General features: G+C 47.2%; 1 protein-coding gene across 1 annotated transcript; it reads right to left on the bottom strand.

Annotated features, from left to right (window-relative positions):
* Positions 1 to 1,217: 1,217 nt before the first annotated feature.
* On the bottom strand, positions 1,218 to 8,379 carry LOC119242844 (golgin subfamily A member 2-like). Its single transcript, XM_054694245.1, is given in 9 exon segments — positions 1,218 to 1,818; positions 1,902 to 2,055; positions 2,128 to 2,234; positions 2,327 to 2,429; positions 5,398 to 5,576; positions 5,579 to 5,618; positions 5,842 to 5,936; positions 6,125 to 6,488; positions 8,123 to 8,379. Coding segments are annotated over 9 exon segments (1,446 nt in total). The 5' UTR covers positions 8,312 to 8,379; the 3' UTR covers positions 1,218 to 1,603.
* Between the last annotated feature and the right edge of the window lie 7,878 nt (positions 8,380 to 16,257).

Raw genomic sequence — 16,257 nt, 5'->3', positions numbered from 1 at the left:
GCAGATAGGGATCACCTCCAAAATAATTGGGTGCAACAAAAAGTAAAAAGAAAAAAATAAATAAAAATCAAAACAATTATTGAGTCCAACAAAAAATTAAAAAAAAAATTGGGTGTAAAGGGCTGTGGGGAAATTTCAAAAGGGAGTAGGGGAGGCCACCCCTTTGTGGATCTGGGTGGTCTCAGATAAACCACTGCTATCTCTTGGCTACACTCTAGACAGGTGTAGGTGCCCACCTGCACCAGCGGTATCTCTGTCTGGACTTAGGCCCCATTTCGGGCCTTCAAAATGCTGCCCCACTCCACATGGTTGGGGTAGCATGGGGGGGCACGTGGCCCCAAATTGCCTGATATAACCTAGGCCCTCTGCAGGAAGGCCTTTTAAGGATTCATTTGGTCATCAAGGAGCCCCTATGTTGTAGAAGGGAGCCCCCTAAATAACTAGTTGGATGTTTCTAGCTCCTTGTCTCTGGAAGTATGAATAGCCCAGAGATTAAGACACAGCCCTGACCTAAGAGGCTAGGGTCTGCACCTGTTTCCCCCTATTAGATAGGGGAGTTGTCATACCCCCTTTTTTTTCCTTTAAATAATAATTTTTTATTTTTATATTCCCCATACAATTGCAACCCCCCCATTCTGACACCAATCCCTCCCCTCCGCCCCCCACCCCCTAAAAAGTGTCTCTGGTTCATAGTTTTTTGTTGATTTTGATTTTCACTTTCTTACAGTTATTCATTTTCCTGGTCCCTTATTTAAGTTTTCTAGATTCCTGCTATGAGTGAGACCATCCGGTATTTTTCTTTTTCTTTTTGGCTTATTTCGCTGAGCATGATCCCTTCCAGCGCCATCCATGTTGCTGCAAATTGCATGTGTTTATCTTTTTGGAATGCTGAGTAATATTCCATGGTGTATCTGTACCACATCTTCTTGATCCAGTCATCTACTTTTGGGCATTTGGGCTGTTTCCAAAGCTTAGCTATTGTAAACAGTGCTGCTATAAACATAGGGCTGCGGGTGTTCTTTGGAATGGATGTTTCTGTGTCCTTTGGGTAAATACCTAGGAGTGGAATTGCTGGATCATATGGAAGCTCTATGTTTAGTAGGTCCAGAAATCTCCACACAGCTCTCCATAGTGGTTGGACCAGTTTGCACTCCCACCAACAGTGCAGGAGAGTTCCTTTTTCTCCACACCCTCGCCAACATTTGTTGTTGCTAGTTTTTTTAATATGTGCCATTCTCACTGGTGTGAGATGGTATCTCATGGTAGTTTTGATTTGCATTTCCCTGATGACAAGTGATGTTGAACATTTTTTCATATGCCTGTTGGCCATTTGCATTTCCTCTTCAGAGAAGTTTCTTCTTAGCTCTTCTGCCCATTTTTGGACTGGATTATTTTCTTTGTTGTTGTTGAGTCTCATCAGCTCTTTGCAGATTTTTGTGATCAGTCCTTTATCATTAGTGTTGGTGTTGTACCCCTTTTTTAAGCCAAGGCATAAAATGATGACTGGGAAGGAGAGCCAAAGGACAGGGGGGGAAAGCCTGGGGAACAGGGATGGGTTGGTGAGGGCCAGGTGGGGGCCGAGCCCCCGGCCCATGCTGGTGGCCTAGACCACCATTATCTTCACCTTGTTGTCATCAGCCTGGTAGAAGAACGGAATGCATGGGCTGTTTCCAATGGTGACTCCTTCCTGGGGGTTCTGCATTTCTTGAAGCAGCTGAATGATCTGCTGCACAGAGGTGTTCTTGAAGGGAGTCAGGCCCAGCTGAGGCTCGCCCTGGGTCGGCTGCAAGTCGTAGATGAGGCTCACCTCACTCCGTGCTTTAGAGAGACAGAGACAGGATGCTGTGTGCCTGGCGGAGTGTGCTCCTCCTGCCTAGATGCCCGTGTGGGGCTTTCCTCACCTTGGCCGCTGGCAGCGCCAAGCTCCTTGGGGGCTACGCATGCGCTAGTGGGCTCAGCAGCAGGGTTCTGGGAAGGTGCTTGGAGCTTCACCTGCCATTCGTTGTGCACCTGCACCAGCCACAAAACCAGCTCTTGCAGCTCTAACAGCTTCACCTGGAAGCAGAGACACTCAGAAACCCATCCCGCCCCCACCTGCTCCACCATGGAGCCAGAGCTCTGAACTACCTTCATCTCCTCTTTTTTCTGGGCCAGCTGCCTTATGGACTCCTCCTTCTCTCGGTGCTCCTTCCTCATCACTGCTTTCTGGGTCTGGTAGAGAGCGATGTATTGTCCTAGGGGGAGGGTGCGTAAACAGCTCAGCTGCTGGGGTCTCCCTAGCCTCTTCATAACACCCCAGCTGCAGGGCACAGACCTCCCCACTCACCGATGGTGTCAGTCTCTCCAGACATCTAGATACATCGATGCTTCAGCTCCTCCATCCAGTCCTGTAAGTCCACTTTCTCCTGCATGAGCTCGGTAAAGTGACCCTGCAGCCAGATAGTGGGCTCAGGGACTCAGCAGTGCTGGCCTGCCCAGCACCCAGCCCGCCCAGCCCTCCGGTGAACCACACTGTAGGGTAAGAAAAAACTATCAGGTTTTCTGCCCTCCCACTATTTGGATAGAAGACGGAACCCTGTGGTCTGAATGCAAGCCTGACGCAGGCACCTGGAATAGGGTGTGGGCATAGGTAGATGGGATTCACCTGGGCTAAGACTGGGCTTTTTAAGGGCGGTGTCACGGGGATGCCAGCAGCAGCAGAGAAGCAGAAGCAGAACCGAGACAGCAGAGCAGCAGAGACCACCAGAGAACACCGGAGAGCCCAGAAAGAGTGAAGACTTGCTGGGGGCTGGGAGGCCTGTCAGCCTCCCAGCCCCCCAGCACCCCTACTTGCCATGTACCTGGTAAATCCCAATAAAAACCTGCAAAAGCCACTTGTCCCGACCTGCGGGATTCGGAGGCACGAAAAGAGAAGGGCTGAGGATTGAAATGAGGGGCTTGACAAATTGACGCTAGCATTTGCTTCTTTATTTTTCCTTTTTCCTTTTCCTACTTTTACATGTTTTTTCCTTTCCCTGTCCTACTACCTTCCCTGGCTTTCTCTATGCTCCCCTCTCAGTACGTTTCTCAGTCTCCTCTCTCAAAGTCTCTACACAGTATCCTTCCCACAGTCTCCCTCTCGAGGTCTCCTCGCCTCATCCTCTACGCAGTCTCTCTCCTTCTCCTCCACGCAGTCTCTCCAGTCTCTCCCGTGGTTCCCTTCTTATCCCCCCTCGCTCCTCTCCTCGTACCTCCCAGTCCCACGTGATTTTTCGGAAGCGCAGTGGTTTCTCCGAAGGCGAAACAGAAACCGAAACTTAACTTGCGAGCATGCGCAACACGGCGCATGCTCCATGCGGCTCCGGACAGTCACTGAGGCTTCCAGGACTCTCTTCTCCTGGACCCGGTCTGCTGGATCAGAAAACCTGCCCCGTGTCCATTCCTTTCTGCCTTACAATTGGCGTAAGTCGGCAAGGTGATCCATGCAGACGGTATGGAGCCCTCCGAAGACTGGGAGGGACTGAGGAGCAGCAGACTGTGTGTTCCTGTGACAGCGCTGGACGTGTCATGGCAGCACAGGAGATGGAAAAGGTCCGGAAGCTGCGGGATGAGACCTCGCCTAGAGAGGACCAGCCAATGATCCCCAAGGCAGCAAGAATCGTCGGGGAAGAAAGGACCACGATTCAGAGCTCCCTAGTGTGGACAATTGGAAAAGCCGATAAACTTGGACTAATGGACTAACAATCCCGCCAGAAGGCGGAGGACCTTGGCAAGTTTGATATGTTTTGGGGGACCTGGGGGAGGATGGGATTGTACACTCCCAGAGATGGGAATCTGGGGGTGGCCAGTGGGCCTTGGTGGCCAAAAGCAGCCAGTGTATTGCCCAGCATCCAGGCAGAGGAGAAAAAGCCAAGTGAGAAGGCAAAAGCTGGTGCTAAGTTCAGGAAGCCCTGAGTGGCTGTTAAGCACTGCGTAAGCTAAAGAAGGCCAGTGAGTCTCTTAAAATCACCTGTGGGTGTTGCCCTGTTCATTGCTGAGTGAGGGTGAGGAGCTGAGGAGCCCGTCCTTGGGGGACGGGCGGGGAACGTGGCTTGCGGTGGAGCCCACAGCCAAAGAGGGGACCCAAGAGAGGCCGCATGTGGAGCTTGCATCCACGGATCCCCGACCCATGTGCTTGTGCAGTGGGCTGGCCTGAGTGCAGGGGCCTGCGTGTCGCATTGGTGGCTATGAAAGCCGAGTGTTGGAGTGACTGCAGACAGAAACCCTGAGGGTTGGGTGATTACCCCCAAAGAGTACAGAATCGCCAACCCAAGAGTGAGTGCATCCTGGGGGTGGATGCGGTGTGTGGCTTGTGGCCGAAACCCCAGCTGGAGGGGGCCGGGAGGCCTGAGGGCTCCTGGCGTGTGAAGGCAGATGCCTGAGTGGTTCCCTCCCTCGCATAGCAGTGCCTTCGGCAGCTGAAGTGGTGGATCATGTACTGGTGCCAATAGTCTTTTGCCACTAGGTCGGTGCCCTGCCTGGACTTATTTGTGTTCTGTTATATTACATTGTGATATATTTCATTTGCTTTTGTGGGCCATGGCTGCATTGTTCATATTCGCCAAGAGAAACATGTGTGTAACTCATATAGACTGTCTGGCAGGTAAAAGTATCAGGCTTTTCTGCCCTCCTGCCATTAGGATGGATGACGGAACCCTGTGGTCCCGAAGGCATGCCTGATGCAGACACTTGGAGTAGGGTGTGGGTATAGGTAGATGGGATTCACCTGGGATAAGACTGGGCTTTTATTTATTTATTTTTTTAAATGAACTTTGTGAAGTCAGTCTCTCTCTCTTTTAAAGATTTATTTATTTATTCATACAAACACTGGGTATAGTCAGAAGCGTGGGAGGGTGAGAGAATTCACCAGAGCCAGAGCGGGGAGCAGAGCAGCAGAAGGACTGAAGTACACTGCTGAGGGGAGCAGTGGGCGGCAGGAGAGGTCTGTGCACCATGCGGAACCCTCCTCCGGTGGCCGGGGAGCAGCTGGGGATCAAACTGGCACTGTGGAGGCTGCGGGCAGCTTCGCAACCCAGTGCTCAACCGCTGTGCCACCGGGGAGGCCCAAGACTGGGCTTTTAAGGGCGGCGTCACGGGGACTCCAGCAGCAGCAGAGAAGCAGAAGCAGAACCGAGACAGCAGAGCAGCAGAGACCACCAGAGAACGCCGGAGAGCCCAGAAAGAGTGAAGACTTGCTGGGGGCTGGGAGGCCTGTCTGCCTCCTGACCCCCCAGCACCCTGCCTGCCATGTACCCGGTAAATCCCAGTAAAAGTCTGCAAAAGTCACTGAGGCTTCCAGGACTCACTTCTCCTGTACCTGGTCTGCTGGATCAGAAAACCTGCCCTGGGGCCATTCCTTCCTGCCTTACACACACTCACCTGCAGTTTCTCCATGGCTCCCTGAAGGGCTTGGTGGGTCTCCCCAGGCACACTCTCCCCCCAGGGTGGCGGGGGAGAGATCTTCATCTTCTTGGGCTCCTGGTCCCATGGGGCTGTCTGCTGAGCCAGGAACTGGCAGAGCAGCTTTTGCTCCTTGAGCCGCCCGCATAGCTGTGCCGCTCTTCCTCAGCACTGGCCAAGGCTGAGTTACAAAATGCCATCTGTGGGCCAGAGGAGCAGGGTGTCCCTGAGGGTCGGGCAGGGGGCTGGGAGGCACACCTCTCAGGGCCTCTGTGGGCACACCTGAGATTCAAGGATGGTGTTGGTGTCTGCCCACTGGTCCCCAGCAGAGGTGGGGGGAAGCTTAATCAAAGGGAGGGAAACCAAAGAGAAGGGTGGGGGGGGGAAGGTGGGGCAGGGAAGGGGCTCTGGGGCCGAGCTCACCGTGGCCTCGCGGCTGTCTAGGTCGTCAGGGATGCTTAGCTTTGGCAGGGGACCCTTGTTCTCCTCTTCCTCCTCCTCACTGCTCAGTCCATTTACTGTTGGGGGGCAGCCAGAGGGGCTCAAAGAACACCTGGGTTCTGAAGCATCCCTGAAAGCCAGCAAGCTCTGCTCCCTCCTCTCTGTGCAACCCTGCGCCAGCAAGTCCCCAAAGGAGAAGGATCCAAGTTGTCCTAAGGGTGGCTTCCACTCTTGCAAACCCCTCCTCTGCTGAAGTCCCACTCACTTTCTCCAGTCCGAGCCAGGAGGTTCAGTGGGGCCGGCAGGAAAGAGTGAGAAGGGATGCTGCTTGCAGGTCTTCCTGCTCGGCGGCCACAGGGTGTCTGGCACTCCAACTGCCCCACCTGTGTTTCCAGCAGCTCTTGGCGGGCCAACTCGACCTCCATCTTGCCCTGCTCTTCTTCATGCTGCATCCAGTTGACAAGCTGGGTGTTAAGCAGCACCTGCTTCTGCAGGATGTCCTTCTCATTGGCCAGCTGCTGGTAGGCGGCCATGAGCTGCTGGTAGGCGGCCATGTACTGCTGAAGGTGACTAAAGTACTGGTCCCGCTGCTGCTGCAGCTCCTGAGCCTCTTGATATTTCTCCTCCACCTGCAGGGAAGATGCGGGGGGTGAGGGCAGGTGGCAGTTGGCCTCCAAACTGTCACTGGAACCCAGCTGCCTCTGCTAGACGCTACCTTGGGGAGACCAGTAGTGACCATCACTACTGACCAGTGCTGCTCAGCACTCCTACTTGTACTTCTGGTGGACAGTACCTGGCTGAGGTAGACACCACTTGTGGCTACAGTAAGCTCTGTTTCGCGTTTGTAAAATAAACCCCAAGGTGGTTGTTTCCAGAGGCTGAAGTCTCTTGCAATTGTGCACACAGTTGAGAACCACAGTGATGAGTCCCCTACCGGGCACTATCCTTCCATCGGCTCTAACCTGTAGGCCCCTATCGTATGGGGTCTGTATTGCTCCAGGCTTTGGTTTTGACTTTGGGTCTTTTTGGCAGCTCTCTTGTCTTAGAGCCTGGGCAGGTGGGTGCCACTGCGGCCTATCCTGGCATCCCATTCATGCCCAGTGACTACCCTTTTTAGTTGGGATCCCAGCTGATGTCAGAGACACAAAGTGTTAAAAAAGTTCTTTGTGAGTTGCTAGACAACACCAACAACAAATAGCTCAACAACCGGATCCTTTGGTGCTCCTTTCAGGTGATGTCAGACACAGGACTGGAGGCCCAGTCTCTGACAGAGGTCTTCATCCTCTCTTCCTCCCACAGAGGTTGGCTACTGGATGCTGCTTTTCTTCTTTTAGCTTTTGGCCCTCCTTTCTTCAGAGGCCAGGAACAGAGTCTTCCCCTTCTTTCTTTGGAGGTTGGAACAGAGCCCCTAAGCCCCCTCTAACTCTGGCTTATATCACTCTTCAGGGTGTCCCAACATCATGTCTGGTTGGACCATTTTTCTTTTTTTGTGCAGAAGAACTGGGGTATTGGCCAGAGGTGTAGAGTGAGCAGAACAGGCAGATTGACTGAAACACACTGCTGAGGGGAGCAGCTGGCAAGGCAGGAGAGGTCTGCTGTGCCCTGTGGGTCAGATCCCAGAAAGGGATCAAACTCAGGCAGTAGTGATGATGGGTGCCAAGACTTAACCCGTAGGCCACCAGGGAGGCCCTGGACCATTTTCATCCTTGGCTGACTGGACCACTTAGCACCAATCAGCTCATAGCTTCCACATGATTGGTCCTGAACATAACCCAGGAAGCATGCAGAAAAGGGCAGCTCTTAGGAGTAACTGCCTCAACGGACTTGTGGTGGAGCAACAGAGTGGAAACAACTGAGGCACCCCCAGATCAAATGGGGGGGGACAGGCACTGTGGGACTTTGCCACCTGCCCAGGCCCCTTCCTTCAGCTGCAGCAGAACTGCTTTCTAGTGCTCTCTGAAGTGAAGGATGCTGAGGCCCAGCCCTGTTCAGTGAACACAACCCCGGAGCCAAGTCTGGAACCAGGATGTCTCCACATTGCCTCGTCTCCCCACTAGTGGCTCAACTTCCAGTAGGGCAGGTGATCTGCAGTCCCGGGGAACCCACCACTCCCTGTCAGACCCTGGGCACAGGTGGTCACGGACCTGGCAGGACTGCAGGGTCACCGGTGCCCCCCAGCCCTGAGTTGGAGCTACCTATGTCCTGGCCTAAGGACCTCCCTCCCAGAGGCCTCCGAGCCCTTCCCAGCTGGCACAGGACTTACCAGCTCCTTTAGCTCTGTCAGCTTCTCCTGCAGCTGACCGAGTTTCGTGGCCAGCTCGCTGTTGGTGTGCTGCTCCATTTGGAGCGAGCCGGTCACCTCCATGTTCTGATGGGACTGGACAGACAGAAGAAACAATGAGATGCCACCCAATGCAGTTGGAGACCCAGAGCTCGGTGTCCCCTCCCACATCGGGACGAGGTCATCTTCTAGCCCAGGGCACCCCAGGCACCTTACCTTCTTGCCAAGTGCTCTCTGGGCTCCGGATCCTGATCATCTCCCGCACCCACCCTCTGCCTGGGACTCCCATGTCCCCCGCTCTCCACGGGGATGAACACTGCCCACCTCTACAGATCAGTCTCAAAGGCCACCCCTCCAGCCTCCAGACCTTTCAGAGCCAACTGCTCCCTCAGTTGCCACATCCCACCTTGCCTCCTAGCAAAGTGTCTGCTGCCAAGGACCCATGGGAGATGGATAAGTGTCCAGTTGATTGCTTCCCCCCATCCCTTCAGTTTGAGTCTCCACAGAATTTCCTTCCCCAAGGCACCTGTGCACCATCACCACAGTCCCCTGTGCACCTCCCTCCTTCCCTCTGATGCCTCTTCCTCCTCCTCTCCTGCAGTATGTCTCTGATTTATAATTGTCTGTTTTTGTTTTGTTGTCTTTTGTATTGCTATTATTTTTTTTACACTGATGTCTTATTAGGCTCCCCTATATTCCTGTTATAAGTAAAACCATCCTATATTTTTCTTTTTCCTTCTGTCTTATTTCACTGAGCATAATTCCTTCTAGCTCCATCCACATTGTTGCAAATGGCATGAGTTTATCTTTTTTTGATTGCTGAATAATATTCTATTTTGTATATATACCACATCTTGATCCAGTCATCTGTTTTTGGGCATTTGGGTTGTTTCTGGTTTTACCCATTGTAAATAGTGCTGCAATAAACATAGGTGTACAGGTGTTCTTTTGAATCAATGTTTTTGTTTCCTTTGGGTAGATTCCCTGGTAGTGGAATTTCCGGGTTGTATGGTAGCTCCATTTTTAGTAGACTGAGGAAACTCCAGACAGCTTTCCATAGTGGTTGGACCAGTTTGCACTCCCACCAGCATAGTAGTTCCCTTTTTACTACATCCTCACCAACAGATGTTGTTGCTTGTTTTTTTGATATGTGCCATTCTTACTGGTGTAAGGTGGTATGTCATTGTGGTTTTGATTTGCATTTCCTTGATTATAAGGGATGTTGAACGTTTTTTTCGTGTGCCTGTTGGCCATTTGCATTTCCTCTTTGCAGAAATGTCTTTTAAGTTCTTCTGTTTCTTGACTGGATTGTTTATTTTGTTTTTGTTGAGCTGTGTGAGTTCTTTGTATAAATTTGTGATCAGTCCCTTATCAGTTGAATGGAGTGAAAAGATGTTTTCCCAATCACTGGGGTGTCTCCCTATTTTGGTTAATGTCTCTTTGGCTGTACAGAAGCTTTTCACTTTGATGTAATCCCAGGTTTATCTTTGTTTTCACTATCACTGCTTTGAGTGATGAGTCTTCAAAGATATTTCTGAGATGTATGTCTTGCAGTGTTTTACCTATATTTTCTTCTATATATTTTATGATTTCAGATCTTATGTCCAGTTCTTTTATCCATTTTGAGTTGATTTTTGTGCAGAGTGAGAGCTAGTGGTATAGTTTCATTTTTTTACATGTGGAGGTCCAGTTTTCCCAGCACCATTTATTGAACAAACTGTCCATGTTCCATTGCATATTCTTTGCTCCTTTGTCAAAGATTAGTTGTTCATGAAAGTGTGGCTTTATTTCTGGGCTCTCTATTCGGTTCCATTGGTCTGTGTGTCTGTTTTTGTTCCAATACCAAATTGTTTTAATTATTATGGCTTTGTGGTATAGCTTGAAGTTTGGAAGGGTGATACCTCCTTTCTCCTTTGTTTTCATCAGTAGGGCTTTGGCTATTCGAGGTTTTTTGTGGTTCCATATAAATTTCATCAGTATTTGTTCTATTTCTTTGAAGAATGTCATTGAGATTTTTGTTGGAATAGCATGGAATCTTTATATTGCTTTTGGGATGATGGCCATTTTAATAATGTTAATTCTTCCAATCCCTGAGCAGAGACTGTCTTTCCATTTCTTTGTATCTTCTTCAATTTCTTTTAACAGCGTTTTATAATTTTCTTTGTATAGGGCTTTCACCTCTTTTGTTAGGTTTATTCCCAAGTATTTGATTTTTTTTTTGTTTCAGTTATAAAAGGGATGGTGTTCTTGATTTCTTCTTCAGATTGATTGTGTATAGGAAGGATACTGATGTTTGTGTTGATTTTGTATCCTGCTACTTTACTGAACTGGTTGATTATATTAAGTAGTTTTTCTGTGGAGTTTTTAGGGTTCTCTATGTATACTATCATATTGTCTGCAAATAGTGATAGTTTTACTTCTTCTTTCCCTATTTGGATTTCCTTGTATCTCTTTCTCTTGTCTTATTGCCCTGGCTAGGACCTCCAGTATTATATTGAAGAGCAGTGGTGAGAGAGGACATCCTTGTCTTGTTTCTGATCTTAAAGGAAAGGCCTTCAGCTTTTCGCCATTGAGAATAATATTGACAGTGGGTTTGTTGTATATGGCTTTTATCATGTTAAGGTATGTTCCTTCTATCCCAAGAATTTCAGGGGCCTTCATCATAAATGGATGTTGGACTTTGTCAAATGCTTTCTCAGCATCTATTGATATGATCATACGGTTTTTATTTTTCTTTTTCTTGATATGTTGGATTACACTTAACAATTTTCATATGTTGAACCATCCTTGTGTCCCTGGGATGAATCCCACTTGATTGTGGTGTATAATTTCTTTGATGCATTGTGGATTCTGTTGGCAAGAATTTTCTTTTTTTGTGCTGTCTTTGTTTGGTTTTGGTATTATTGTAATGTTGGCTTTGTAGAACGTGTTTGGTAGTATTCCTTCTTTTTCAATTTCTTGAAAGAGTTTGTGTAAGATAGGTACTAATTCACTGCTGATTTTTTGGTGGAATTCATTTGTGAAACCGTCTGGGCCTGGGCTTTTGTTTTGGGGGAGTGCTTTGATCACTGCCTCAATTTCACTGCTTGTAATTGGTCTGTTTATTTGTTCTATTTCTTCTTTGTCCAGCTCTGGATGATTATATCATTCAAGGAATTTGTCCATCTCTTCTAGGTTGTTGAATTTGTTTGCATATAAGTGTTCACTGTAATCTCTGATTATTCTTTTGATTTCTACTGAGTCTGTTGTGATTTCTCCTCTTTCATTTATAATCATATTTATATGTGTTTTGACCATTTTTATTTTGGGAGCCTGGCTAGAGGTTTGTCTATTTTATTTTTTCAAAGAACCAACTTTAGATTTCATTTTAATTTCCAATTTGTTTATTTCTGCTTTGATTTTTATTATTTCCTTTCTTCTACTGGCTTTAGGGTTTTTTTGTTGTTCTTTTTCTAGCTCTTTAAGATGTGAGATTAAGTTGTTTCTTTGAATTTTCTTGTTTCTTGATGTGAGCCTGGATTGCTATATATTTTCCTCTTATTACTGCTTTTGCTGCATCCCATACATTCTGAAAAGTGATGTCCTCCTTGTCGTTCCACTCAAAGTATTTTTTAATTTCTTCTTTGATCCCCTCATTAGTCCATACTATTAGCCAATAGTATGGATTTCAAACTCCATGAAGTGGGAGTGTTCCTTGTTTTCTTTTCATGATTTATTTCTAGATTGACGCCTTTATGATCAGAGAAGATAGTTGGAATGATTTTGATCTTCATGTATCTGTAGATGTTTGTCTTGTGGCCCAGTATGATCAATTCTGGAGAATGTTACATGCACACTTGAGAAAAATGTGTACTCAGATTTCTTTGGGTGCAGTGTCCTATAAGTGTCAGTCAAGTCCATGAGTTCTATGTCTTTATTTAGGGTTATAGTCTTTGTTTTTGTCTCATTGATCTGTCCATTGGTGAGAGTGAGGTGTTGAAGTATCCCACTATATATGTATTTTCTTTCATGTCTGTTTTCAGAACTGATAATAATTGTCTAATATATTTTGGTGCCCCTTCATTTGGTGAGTATATGTTGATGAGTGTTATATCTTCCTGATGTATTGTCCCCTTGATCATAATGTAGTGTCTGTCTATGTATCTTTTTACCTTTTTTAATTTGAAGTCTATTTCAACTGATATAAGTATGGCTGTTCCTGCCTTCTTTTTTGTTCCATTTGCTTGTAGGATTGTTTTCCAATCTTTTACTTTCAGTCTATGTTTATCTTTTGTGGTAAAATGTGTTTCCTGGAGACAGCAGAAGGTTGGATTTTTTTTTTAATCCAGCCTGCTACTCTCTCTTTTTATTGATGAGTTTAATCCATTTACATTTAGAGTTAATATTGATATGTTGGCACCTCTATTTTCCATTTTGTTTGTCTTTTTTGTGATTTTATTCCTGGCTTTGTTTTGTTCTTCTTGTTCATTCCTCTGTTGGTTTTGGCTTTAGGACTTGTAGAATTTTTTTGGAGTGGGGGTTTAGTTGTAATGAATTTCTGGAGTTTCTGTTTGTCTGAGAAGGCCCACATTTTTTCTTTGTAGAGGAAGGAGCTTTGCTGGGTAAAGTATTCTTGGTTGGCATTTGCTGTGTTGAAGTTTGCTGAATATGTTACTCTATTCTCTTCTTGTCCGTAATGTTTCTTTGGGGAAGTCTGAAGTTAACCTGATTGGTTTTCCCTTTAAAGTTATCTTTTTCTTCCCCTTGCCTGTTTTATTATTTTTTCCTTGTCTTGGACTCTTGCAAGCTTTACTATTTGGTGTCTTGCTGTAGTTTTCTTTTCATTGTGGTAATTGGGAGTTCTTCTCGCTTCTTGTATGTCTATGTTCATCTCCTTTTTCATACTTGGGAAGTTTTCTTCAATTGTCTCCTTGAATAATTTCTCTGTTCCTTTGTCTCCTCACCTTCTGGAATGCCTATAACTCTTATGTTTTCTCTCTTCATGGAGTCTGATAATTGTCTAAGAGTATCTTCATACTTCTTTATTTTCTCTTCTATCTCTTTTCTTTTGACTCTTTTTATTTCTGTACCTTCGATAGTACTGATCCATTTTTCCATTTCATCAATTCTGTTTTCATTGCTTTTCCCAGAGTTCTTTATCTCCTCTAGTAATCTTTTAATCTCCTGTGTTTCTTTTCTTTCCTTTCTTAAGGTCTCAATTTTATTCTTCAGTGATTATTTGTCTCAAATCATTTTTTCCTTTTTGTTTTCTTTGTTTTTTGATCATGATGAGCATTAATTCTCTATCTGATAGGCCGAGAAGTTCTTCCATGTCATTGTTGAGCTCTGGTGACTGTATTTCTTTTTTGTGGTGTGTCCTTCTCCTGCAGGCTTGCTTGGTTATTATGTTTTCTTCTCCCTGTTGTTTGCTTTCTATTTAGTTCTATGCATTGGGACATTGTGCCACTGGTGTTGGCGAGCATCTCTTTGGAGTGCTCCTTTAGGGGTGTTGGAAACTGTTCACCAGACTGAGGCTAGCACTGGTAGACCAAAACTCCACCAGAGTGTTGATGCTGTGTTGCTGGGCACTGTCCCTTACAGTTCCCTCCCTCTGTATTTACTTAGTTCCAACAGGGAATCAGTTAGTTGGTGATTTTTTTCTGGTCATGAGGTGGCACCAGAGACCTGTCCTTGCTGACCTTTCCTTTTTCCCAGTGGTTCTTGGCTGGCCTTAGGCTATTTGTAGGTCACCGAGGAGTCCTTGTCTTCCTCTGATGGCGCCCGGAGCTGCTCGATCACGTCTGTGGTGATTTCTTCACCATTCTCCACAGTTCCCATTTGTGGGATGCGGTGCCTGAAATAGTTCCTCTCTACTCAGTGTCCCACTTGATCTGTGGTTTGTTCTTGCTGGGTTTTTTTTTTTCCCCCTCCTTTCCGTTGGTCAGAGAGAGCCTACTCAGTGGGTGGAGGAGGGTAGCAGGGTTCCGACTCTTTCCCTTTTTTTTAAAAAAAAAAAGAAATAATAAAACTTCTCTTTGGCAGAGACTAAAAGTCTCTGTCTTGTGGGAAAACTCACTGTGTATGTGAAAGGGGGAATCTGGTGAAACTTTTCTCAGACATGACACAAGAACCCCAACTGTGAACCCAACACCTCTCCAAAATATCACTCCTCACCAATGTCAATGTTATAAAAACAAGCAAAGTCAGAGAAACAGTCAGCAAGAGGCACATCGAAGAGAACTGGCTGTAACTGAATGAGGCAATTTGGATTATGGAACATAAAATGTACATTAGGAAGAACTAATGAAATTAAGCACAGAGTTTGGTAATTGTGTCAATATTGCTTCATTAGCTGTAAAAAAAAAATACAAAAAAAATCCACTTAAGATGTTAACAAAGTGGAAATGGTGTGGGATAAATAAGAACTGTACTATCATTGCAACTTTTCTGTAAATTTAACAGTATTCATTAAATGTTATATTTTTTTAATGTCCTCAATACTAAATAGGTTGTAAAAGGAAAAAATGATCTACTTTCCTGTTTCCCCAGGTTTTGTTATCCAGAGCCTGGAGAGAGGGGTCCTGGGGAGAAAAGCTGGAAACCTCACACCCAGGGCATTCCCCCAAGTCTCCTCTCTGAGCCCTGCTTCTCTGACTCCTCACAGAGCATCTCACCACCAGGATGCCGCCCTCCAGGACCCCCAACTCTGCCCATCTCAGAACCGGCCCTGTCTGGGCAGCTCCACCAGAATCCGAAACACTCCACCAGAATCGGGAAACAGTCAGAAAACCCTTTTTATACCAGGGTTGCCCTGTAACAGTTTGGCGCAGTAAAGTAAAGGGGAGCCAAGCTAAACTTTCTCAAAGGAAGGGAAAATTCATTGTGCCCATGGGCAAGTTTCGAGGACCCAAGGTGGGGGGGTCCCTGAAGTCATGCCCGTTGTGGAGGGAGATGTCATTTTATAGGGTGAGGAGAGGTTAGGCAGGAAAACTGGGTTGGCAGGGGGGGAAACAGGCTTAGGTGGAACAAAGTTGTTTTTTCATGGAGCCGAGTTGTTTTCTCCTGCTTATGGCTTCAGTTTTGGTTTGATGGAATCAGGGGTTCTGGTGTCAGGGCCATCTTGTTGTTTGTATGTGGGCTTCCCCATTCCTGGCCCCTGCATCGACCTTTCATACCAGCCTTTTGTTGAAAAGGGGCAATGGTTCTTTCTTTGGCTACTTCCTGCTGGACAGGGGCGAAAACCAGGGTGGGCGCTCAGGCCTGGTTATGAGACAGTCTTTGCAGGGATGTGAGGATATGGGTGGAGAAGGAGTTGGTTAAAGGTGGTATGGGACAGTTCTTGGATCCGGTGTTGGATGAAATGGAGTAAGCATGGGGCAAAAAGAAAAAATGAGATTAGGATAAGAAGCCCTATGAGTGGTAATACTTTGTCTGAGGCTGTGCTGATCTGGAATTGCCGGGCATAGACAGAAGAATGGGAAGTGGCTTGAAGAGATGGGATTAAAAACAGAGGAAGGAGAGGGGCCTCCCCGGTGGCGCAGCGGTTGATGGTTGAGCGCTGGGTTGTGAAGATGCCCGCAGCTTCTACAGCACCGGTTCAATCCCTGGCCTCAAGGCGAGAGTCCCACATGGCAAGCAGACCACTCCTGCCGCCCACTGCTCCCCTCAGCAGTGTGCTTCGTCAAGTCTGCCTGTTCTGCTCTTCGCTTTGTCTCTGGTGAGTTCTCTCCCCCTCCTGTGCTTCTGACTATACCCAGTGCTTGCATAAATAAATCTTTAAAAAAAAAAAAAGAAATAGAGGAAGGAGAATCAGAGGGCCTCTACTCTATAGGCTGAGTGGGATGTGGACCAGGGAAGCATTGATGCATGCCCGAGTTGGGCCCAGCACTCGCATACATACTGCTTGTCCACAGGGACCGGTTTGACCCTGGACAGCTGATGCCAGGACATGTTGCCCAAGACCTTGACAGCCATTGGTGTAGTCAGGATGATCGTGTGTGGACCCATCCACTTTGGTTGAAGTGGTTTTGCAGAGATGGCTTTCAGAAGAACCTGGTCTCCAAGGGCACACCAAGTTGACAGGTGCATCAGGGGACGGAAGCATAGGTTGTGGCAGACAACAGTCTGTGTGTTCTTGG

Source organism: Talpa occidentalis, unplaced genomic scaffold (genome assembly GCF_014898055.3).
Source record: "Talpa occidentalis isolate TD23 unplaced genomic scaffold, MPIMG_talOcc4v2.1 talOcc4.13, whole genome shotgun sequence".
Lineage (NCBI taxonomy): Eukaryota > Metazoa > Chordata > Mammalia > Eulipotyphla > Talpidae > Talpa > Talpa occidentalis.
Note: the sequence above shows the minus strand (reverse complement) of the source record. Positions and strands in the feature narration are given on the sequence as shown.